General features: G+C 53.2%; 1 protein-coding gene across 1 annotated transcript in view; it reads right to left on the bottom strand.

The window, feature by feature from the left end:
- Nucleotides 1–135: 135 nt before the first annotated feature.
- Nucleotides 136–9,623, bottom strand: part of CDK18 (cyclin-dependent kinase 18) — a gene marked incomplete at its 3' end in the record, with an annotated part of 12,242 nt that continues 2,754 nt past the window's right edge. Inside the window, exons 2-10 of the mRNA XM_009082307.1 lie at nucleotides 5,423–5,556; nucleotides 4,967–5,092; nucleotides 2,478–2,534; nucleotides 2,130–2,244; nucleotides 1,889–1,983; nucleotides 1,726–1,788; nucleotides 1,250–1,373; nucleotides 1,061–1,181; nucleotides 136–233 (exon numbers count right to left, since the gene is read on the bottom strand). Coding sequence (XP_009080555.1) covers nucleotides 136–233; nucleotides 1,061–1,181; nucleotides 1,250–1,373; nucleotides 1,726–1,788; nucleotides 1,889–1,983; nucleotides 2,130–2,244; nucleotides 2,478–2,534; nucleotides 4,967–5,092; nucleotides 5,423–5,556 — 933 coding nt within the window. The remainder of the gene's footprint in view (nucleotides 234–1,060; nucleotides 1,182–1,249; nucleotides 1,374–1,725; nucleotides 1,789–1,888; nucleotides 1,984–2,129; nucleotides 2,245–2,477; nucleotides 2,535–4,966; nucleotides 5,093–5,422; nucleotides 5,557–9,623) is intronic.

Genomic DNA, 9,623 nt, shown 5'->3' with positions numbered 1-9,623 from the left:
CCCATCCCATCACACACATCCACCCCATCCCTATCCACCCCATCCCATCCCACCCACCCATCCCTGCCGCTCGGAGCCGCTGGCACAGGCAGGCACTGCCCTCGCGTGGGGATGCAGGCACAGCACAGCGCTCACCCAGCAGCCTGAAGATCAGGTGCAGCTCCTCCTTCACCGTGGAGCCTGGGAACATGGGCCGCCCCGTCACCATCTCGTAGTGGATACACCCGACACCCCTAGAGCGCAGGAGATCCTGATATTAAGGAGGGAGAAGACCTGGGGAGGACTCACCACGCCTTGGCCAGGGATGAGGCTCCTGGAGCAGTGAAAAGAGCTCCAAGAGATGTGTCCCTTCTATTCTACATTCACTCTGATGTGGGTAGGATGCTCTGAAGACCTTGAGCCCCATGGGACATGGAAACAGCTCTGGGAGAGCCTCAGAACCTCTAGGATAAACAGCCCCGTGGGACATGGAAATCCCACAGGACATGGAAACAGCTCTGGGAGAGCCTCAGAACCTCTAGGACAAATATCCCCACAGGACATGGAAACAGCTCTGGGAGAGTCTCAGAACCTCTAGGACAAATATCCCCACAGGACATGGAAACAGCTCTGGGAGAGCCTCAGAACCTCTAGGACAAATATCCCCACAGGACATGGAAACAGCTCTGGGAGAGTCTCAGAACCTCTAGGACAAATATCCCCACAGGACATGGAAACAGCTCTGGGAGAGCCTCAGAACCTCTAGGACAAATATCCCCACAGGACATGGAAACAGCTCTGGGAGAGCCTCAGAACCTCTAGGACAAATATCCCCACAGGACATGGAAACAGCTCTGGGAGAGCCTCAGAACCTCTAGGATAAATATCCCCATGGGACATGGAAACAGCTCTGGGAAAGCCTCAGAACCTCTAGGATAAACATCCCCATGGGACATGGAAACAGCTCTGGGAGAGCCTCACAAGCTCTGGTGTACCCAACACTGTGGGCACCTACATGATGACAATGCCTGACCCACTGTCTTGGAGAGCCCTGGAAGGTCCACGTGGAGCTGTGACTCACCACATGTCAATGGGGGTGGAATACTCAGTGGATCCCAGTAGGACATCAGGGGGTCGATACCACAGCGTCACCACCTCGTTGGAGTATGTCTTTGTAGGGACTGACTTGGCTCTGGCTAGTCCTGAGGGATGGAAGGGGTGGACATCAAGGAGCTGCAATGCTCTACCTTCCCCAGAGAGCTTCACCTACCAAAATCAGCCAATTTGAGCTCCCCTCTCTCGTTGATGAGCAGGTTCTGGGGTTTGAGGTCTCTGTGCAGGATCTTTCTCCCATGACAGTAAGCCAGACCACGCAGCAGCTGGAACATGAAGATCTGCAGGGAGGAGAAGGGGTTTGCATTTAGCACAGGGACATGGGCATCAAAGATGAATCTGCCTCAAGGGCTGTCAAACTGATGGTCAGGAAAGACCCCTCAAAGGTGGTCTGGGGTGAGACATGCTGCAGACAAATGTTCAGGTCCAGAAAAGGGATGACCAAAGTCTGCAAGCACAGTGATTTTATTTAGGGTGGCAGTGACCAGGGAAATGCTGGTAGAGCTTCAGAACAGGCTGGAAAAGGTCTAAGAAGAGTAACAAGGGAGAACTGAAAGGAGAAGGAGTCTCCAGCCTCCCTCAACACCCTGACTCAGCTGGGAGAAGCAGAGGGTCCTGGGGACATCACCTCACCTTCACATTGTGCACACTCATCAGGTTCCCACAGTTGTCCAGGTACTGCTTGAGGTCGTTTTCCTGCAGGGAGGAGCACAGGTCAGGTCCTTCCCTTGGCCCCATCACCCACCCATAGGCAGTCAGTGTCCCCCCATTGCCACAGAACCTCCCCCAGACCCACCAGGTACTCGAAGACGAGGGTGAGGGAGCGCTCGGTGTGGATGATGTCGTGCAGGGTGACGATGTTGGCATGTTTCAGGTTCTTCAGCAGAGACACTGCAAGGTCAGGTGAGCACAGAGCAGATTGGGAGGGAGCAGAGAGCTCCAGCAAGACCTGGAGCTGCCCACAATTTCACACATCCAGCCCCAAATCCAGCAGGGACCTGAGGGCTGTGCTGGGGAGAAGCATCTCCTGCTCTCACCTTCCCTTATGGCTGTGCAAGGAGCTCCTTCCTCGTGCTCCAGGCGGATTTCCTTCAGGGCCACCAAGTTTTCAGTCAGTTTGCTACGTCCTTTGAAGACAGTGGCATAGGTGCCCTGGGTGGGGGGAGAGAAAACACAAGGCATGGGGCTCATCTCAGGCTGGCACAACACTGATACCTCCACACCATCTGGAGGAAGGAGTGACAGGGGCAGGACTGAACTCCACCGAAAGACTTGGTCTAAAAAGTTCAGGACATGGAAGGAATTTGGCCCTTTGCAACCTTTGCACTTCAAGTTGTCCTTCTAACTTCACTTCATTCCCTACAGGAGTTTCATAGGCTACTCACCTCTCCCAGTTTGTCCAGCTTGACGTATGTTTCCAGCTTCCCAAACCCAATATCTGACTGGAAGAGAGAAAGGAAAACATCACTGGGGAGGGATCTCATCCTGGGATGGTTTCACCTCCGGGGGAAGGTCAGGGACACTGGACAGGGACAGCTTTGGGGCAGATCCATCAAGGCAAGCAGCAGCTCTGCTGATCCAAGAGCATCAAGTCCCTTCATTTCCTGGAGAAGCCATGCAGACAATCCATCAGGAAACCTTCCCAGCTGACTGAATGGATGGCACCTGCCTCTGTACCACAGCTGGCACAATTTCCCCTTCCCTGCCACCCCTGTGTCCCCTTCTCCCCCCACCTCCCTGCCACACCACCAGGAGCAGGAGCTTGGATTTGCAAAATGCCCTTTTTATATTTTTTGAGTGAGAAGCCCCATGGGATGCTCCTGTTCAGCCTCTCCATGAGTGCTTCCCTACATCTGGTCTCACTGTGAGTCTGTTCATTCCTCTGTGTGCTGCTCAAATCAAGCATGAAAGGGATATCTTCCCACTTGGAATGGTAACTCTTTAATGTATTGCTGAGATCTGTTCTCCTGTACCCAGTGATGGAAGCAGAACCCTGCAAATCCAGGGATTTAGGTGTCACTCCCAGCACAACTCCAAAACTGCAGTTTTCTGTATGGGCAGAGACACCTCCTGGGTTTGTCTGGCTCCTCCGTGTGCCAGGGATGATTCCCAGCAGAACAGGGGTCATGGCACAGAGCAAATCACTGCTCCTGAAGCTGACTAAAATGGTGTTATTCTCCCCCAAAACACAGTTCCATGGGTGTGATCCCAGGCCAGCAGCTCCCTCTGCCTCCAGCCCAGCTCAAGAACCCCAGCCCTGCTCCAAGAGCTCATGTCATGCTCCTCAGCAGCAGCAGATGGAGCTGGATGGACAGATGACCATCAGCAGTGCAGGGAAAAACACCCTGGGGAGGCACTGGAAGTGCTCCCAGCACTGTGCCCAGGGAGAACCACCACCCCCAGGTCTGGGATGCTCCCTCAGCCCTCCCTGCCCACCACATCTACCCCATGGCAAGGCAGTGCCAGCCCAGCAAGCTCTCCCAAGCCTGGGAAGCTGCTTTCTTGCTCAACTCAAGGCTACATTTGGCCCAGCAAATAATCCCAAGGGAGCACAGTGGGATTTGAACTCCATTGACTCCCCAAACCCTCTGTGCATCCTGGGAACAGCCAAGCCCTGAGCAGGGAACTGAAGTGGCTGCTGCAATCTGAGGTGCTGCACAACCCCCAGAGCCACATGCCTTATTCATGGGCCATGAATATTAATGCCACATCGCTCTGCCTGGGTCTGGTTTATTGATCAGACAGCACAGGCAGGTAAATGCCAGCTCTGCTGTCCTCCTCCCTCCTCCTAACAGGCGTGTTGGGTCCAAAACTGCCTGCTGAGACCTCACTGTGGTGCCTGGCCAGCACTGAGCACTCCTGGGCAGCAAGACAGGTTGGGCACAGGGTACAGAGTGTTTGCTCCTACCTCTGCTGCTGCTCTGCAGCAAAGGAACTGAAATGCCAACACTAATGCCAAGGCTAATTCATTATTTATCCACATTTGCATTTCAGCTAGCAAAGGCTCCAGCACTTGCTAAACCACAGGAGGATTTCCACCTCCTCCCATGGGGATGGAGCCAGGCCAGGAGGACAGGGATGTGCACAGGGGAGGGAAGGGATGTGCAGGCCTGGGGGCTGCAGAGCAGTGTGCAGGTGTGCATGAGGAAGGGATGTGGAATCACAGAGTCACTGAGGCTGGAAAAGACTTCCAAGAGCATCAAGTCCAACCTGTGCCCCATCCCCACCTTGTCAGCTAGAGCAGAGCACTGAGTGGCACAATCAGTTGTTCCTTGGACACCTCCAGGGGTGGTGACTCCCCCACCTCCCTGGGCAGCACATTCCAATGCCTGACAGCTCTTTCCAGGGAGAAATTCCTCCTGATGTCCAACCTGAACCTCCCCTGGTACAGCTTGCGGCTGTTCCCTCTTGTTCCCTGGGAGCAGAGCCTGACCCCACCTGCTGCACCTCCTGGCAGGGAGTTGTAGAGAGTGAAAAGGTCCTTCCTGAGCCTCCTTTTCACAGAATCCTAGAATTTTAGGTGTTGGAATGGACCTTACACATCATCTAGTCCCAACCCCCCCTACCATGGGCAGGGACACCTCCCACCAGAGCAGGTTACTCAAGGATCTATCCAGCCTGGCTTTGAACACTGCCAGGGTTGGGGCATCCACTACTTCCCTGGGCAACCTTTTCTCCAGGCTGAGCCCACCCAGGCTCCCTCTAGCCCCTTCACCTTCAGATGTGCATGGAGAAAGGGTTGGGTATGGGCAGTGACACACAGGAGCAGAGCAGAACTGGCACAACTGGTGGCAACTGGCACCTGCAGCTGCTGTGTGTGCATGAGGAGATGATGCTGTGCCTGGCACTGCTCCCTCTGCAGGGTGAGACTTACGAGGGAGGCTCGTCTGGACATCCTGCTGAGAGGCTTGGGGAACTCAGGGCTCTCCATCTGCAGCTTCTGCAGGAACTCGGGGGGCAGTCGGATGTCCATGGGCAGCGACAGGCGCTTGCTGACATCCTGCAGAGAGGGACAGAGGAGCAGGTGATGGAAGGAGGAGTGGACAGACACATTCGAGGGGAAGAGCTCTCTAACTAGAGCTGGTATCAACAGTGAAGTGACGTGACAGCATCTGTGGGACCCTCAGGGAAAAGAAAAGGGATGGGGATGTGCCCTGGGCTCTGTTGGGTACCACTCAGCTCTGTCGCTGCATCCACGAGGATGTCAGGGTTTGTGTCTGAGCCTTCCAGCTCCCCATGAACCACACACCAGCTGTTCCAGCAGGCAGAGAGGTGACACCAGAGCTGTGCCATGTCCCTCCTGCCCAGCCCAGGCTGCAGCAGCACTTGCCTCCATGGAGAAGCGGCGCTGGGTGTTGCTGCGGTAGCGCACGGACATCGGGGACTGCCCTTCCACCTCTGGAGGGGACAGGGGGCTGCTGTCCCTGCCCAGCTGGCCCAGCTGCAGGTGCCCTTGAGCCAGGTCTGAGGAAAAAAAACAAAGGAGAGTGAGCTGCTGGAGCGCTGGCAGAAGTACCACCTGTTTTAGCCTGTAGAAACTGAATTTGTACTATGATGCTTTTCATTCTTGCTAGTGTTAAAAACAGGCCTAAGCCTTCCCTAGCAGCAGAACAACAAACCTTCCTCAGTGTTTTATGTACTATCTTAAATTTCTCATCAAACCATGTATGAAAATGTTTCTGTCAAAAGTTATTCCTCTGTAATCCATTATCAGTATTTATGTGGGCCTTGCAAGCCATCAAAATTGGTTTTGGTCATACAAAATATTCCCAATGATGTTCAAAGTTATAGTCATTTCTGCTAACACAGATGTTGTACAATGTAATTCAGTGGCCAAAGGTATGTCCTGCTTTTTCCTTTAACTTTTTAGCTTCATCAAGAAAAACAGGTTTAGATGATGCTTGGCAAAGACAGTGTACTAAGAAACAAACTGAAAATAGGAGGAAAGGGAGTGAGTGCAGTGCAGGAACAGGCAGAGATGGGAAAATCTTGTTCCTTCTCTATATCCAGGAGGCAGAGGGAATTCCTGCTTTGTGCTCCTAGTGCATCACCACCCACGTGGCTCTGCTCTGCAGCACCTCCAAAACACTTGGGCAACCCTAAGGTCTCTGAGAGATGGAGGAGGATGCAGAGAGAGGAATTGCTTCCCACCCAGATCTTCCACATCCCAATCCAACACTCAGCCCTTCTCCAGCAGCACCACAGGCTTTTGCAGGGGGAAGATTCACCTTAACATCCCATCCTTATCTTCCCAGACATTAGACAAAACATGAGCTGCACTTGAGGAACACTAAGGTACCTGCCCATGGCTCTGGATTCCCTATGCCACATCCATACAGAAGGAAAATAGGAAGAGCTTTGCCTTCAGGGAGTTTACACACACACACACACCTCATCTAGCCCCAGAACCACCAAAACTAACAGGCATCAAGGCTCCTTCCCCACAAGGATATGAGCATTTCTCAGAAGATGCTTGGGATTAAAGGCTGCAGAATCTCTTCTTGCAAAACAAACCACTCCAGGCTCTCCTGTCCCAAACTGCTGCCCCCAGCCAGGCACACAGCCCTGAGAAGCACAAGAGCTCTCTTGAAAAGCAAAGCAGCTCAGAAAAAGAGCTCTTCTCTTGGGACTCCAGGTGTGAAGCCTCACTGAGCCTGAGAAACCCTGAAAGGAGCAAAAAAATGAGAACAAAATAAGCCATTGAGCTCCTTCTGGTCCAGTTTGAGGCTTGCACTTAAAGCTCCTCACTCTGTAATTAACAGCTGGTCAGAAGGAACATTCTGGCACACGCAGAGACTCAGACAGAGGCACAGCCAAACCCTGACTGAGTTCAGTGCAGGTCACTTGGACCCCAAGTGAAGTGGATTCCCCTGATTCCCAGGGATGCTGCTCCCAAGGGGGAGGAGGCAACACTAACTGGTTGTGCTGGGACAGAGGATGCTGCACTGACTGGGTGTGCTGGGTTGGAGAATCACCTCCCCAAGGGAAGGATGCACCTCCCTGGGGAAAGGTGTGGGGCCAAGCAGGGAGAGCTGTCCCATCCCCTCCCCAGTGGTCCCACAGTTCTCTCCCTTCTAACTTTGCAGCAAGTTACCTCTGCAGGGTCCAAGGCACTGCCACAAAGCCCCAGTGTCCTCCAGGCACCCTGGGGACATTTCCCCAGAGCAAAGAGGAACATTGCAGCAGGGAAACTCCCCAGGGAGGAGCTGTGATGCCCCAGGCTGAGCCCTTGGCCAGGGCTGTACAGAGACAATCCCCTGCTCTGCCTAATGCAGATCCCAATGTGCTCAGGCAGCCAGCGATGATCTCATGGCTGAGGACTGGAGAGGGAGGGTTGGTTTGCACGGGGTGCTGAGCAGGGCTGGGACCTGGCTGCAGTTTGCTCAGCTGATGGATGAGAGGTGGCAGGCAAGTGACCTGGGAAAAGATGTGGGTTTGTGCCATGGGCACTGGGAACCTGTGAGCTGAGGGTGCAGGGTGTGCTGGAGAGACAACCCACACCTCAGGGATGGGCTCAGCCCATGCCACTGGGCTTGGGAGCAGTGGAAACACTGCCAGGAGGTTTTGGGCACACAGGCAAGAAGTAGGCACAGTCATCCCTTCTCCCATGATCACTGCAGGACTCTGCTCCTTGTTCCTTTCCATCCATTTGTACAGAAACAGTTAGGAAACAAACCCTGAACTAACCACAGCTATGAAAGTAATCAATGAAACTGCATTAAATCTTTTTAGCCTCCTCGTTTCCTAAGTAAATTACCTGCAAAAAAACCTAAAAACCAAGCCATTTAAAATCTGACTGAATAGAGTCCAACTAAAGAGTTGGGTTGATAATGATAGTTGGACTATCGACTGGACTATTCAGCCAGTTTCAATATAGTTTAAATGATTGGGTGACTTTGTGCTGGTTCCTATAGGTAAATAAACCCAAAGCTCAGTAAAAGGTGCAAACCAGCAGCACTGCCTCTCTCTAAACCAATAACCCCCCAGCAAATCAACCTCCTCATCTCTGTGAACATTAAATATAAAGCCAGAGGTAAATCAACACCCTGGTGCATCCAAAGGGGATGGAAAAAAAAGCAGGTAAAATACACAGAAGACTTGCAGAGAGGAAGGGCAAGGTGTTTGGCTGCCCTGGGGCCAGGGTAGGCAGGGGATGTGCCAGCCCAGCCCAGCCTGAGTTTCCCAGTCCAGCAGAGATGCTCCCACAGGGCTCTGCTTGCCCCTGGGCTTGGAGGACCCTGCTGAGTGCTCTCAGGGGGGGAAACGTGAAGCTGTGGGTGTGCAAACGTGAGAGCCTGTTTGATTCTGCTCAGCATTTCATGTGGGTCCCAGGGAGCTCTGCCACTGCATGGGATATCAAAGCGAGCGAGGCTGAGACAGAGCTGCCTCTGACGAGCTCCTGCCTCTTCATAAACACACTTAAACACTGCCTCTGCCAAAACAAGCTTTGATCTCCCAAGGAAAGGGGCCAGAAGCCTCCGCTGCTTGCCTGACTTAGAACTTTTAATTACTTTGCTAAGTGTGAGCTCTTCCTCTCAAGGCTGTGCTGCACTCACGTGGCACAGCTGCACTCAGATCTTGGCTTATTCATTCTCCTTCCTCCCCCTCAGCATCACTTGTGCTTCCAAGGCCACATCTGCCTCTGAGTTATGGGAGTTACCTTTGCAGCCCAGAGACTGAACCTTATCTGGCCTGGGAGGGCAGAGCAGGTATGAGATGTTTGGGGGTAAAGCCTTGGCACAGGTAGGAGCTTTGCTGGATGTCACCAGCTCTTACCAAAGCATATGGGAGACATCCAGACCTGATACCTCTGAAAAACTGAAGTATGGAGAAGAATCTGCATGGGAAATCCAGGAGGAAAGGAAGGAGCATCTCTGCCTTCAGCCTGAATGTGAAGCTGGAGCAGCCACAGAGAAAGTTTGCCATCCCCAAGGCTGTGGAGATGCTGATGCTCTTGTCAGGGATGTCAGACACTGCACAGAGCTCAGCCAGGGCTCTCCCTAACCCAAGGGATCTCTCCCACCTCTGCCTCTGCTGCTGAGCAGCCACCACAGCCAAGGAGAGGCTGAGCTGCAGGGAGGGATGCACAGCATCAAACCCTCCCAGACAGGCTGCAAGGCTCTGACCATGCTCCCCTTCCCTCTCTGCACTGTCAGGCTCCCCCAAGGTGACATTGCCTGTGAGGAGATGTGTCCAGGCTGCAAACTGTTTGTTTTTCCAGCCTAGAAAACAAAAAGCCTGTTTTTCCTTGTTTTATCAGCCTCTGGGGGTGAGGTCATGAGCATGACGGGATGGAGAGGACAGAGGATTTCTCACCAGCTCTGACCATGCTCCCCTTCCCTCTCTGCACTGTCAGGCTCCCCCAAGGTGACATTGCCTGTGAGGAGATGTGTCCAGGCTGCAAACTGTTTGTTTTTCCAGCCTAGAAAACAAAAAGCCTGTTTTTCCTTGTTTTATCAGCCTCTGGGGGTGAGGTCATGAGCATGACGGGATGGAGAGGACAGAGGATTTCTCACCACACCCAGCTGAGG

Source organism: Acanthisitta chloris, unplaced genomic scaffold (genome assembly GCF_000695815.1).
Source record: "Acanthisitta chloris isolate BGI_N310 unplaced genomic scaffold, ASM69581v1 scaffold27650, whole genome shotgun sequence".
Lineage (NCBI taxonomy): Eukaryota > Metazoa > Chordata > Aves > Passeriformes > Acanthisittidae > Acanthisitta > Acanthisitta chloris.
The sequence above is the reverse complement of the archived record's forward strand: the minus strand, read 5'-3'. Positions and strand labels throughout refer to the sequence as shown.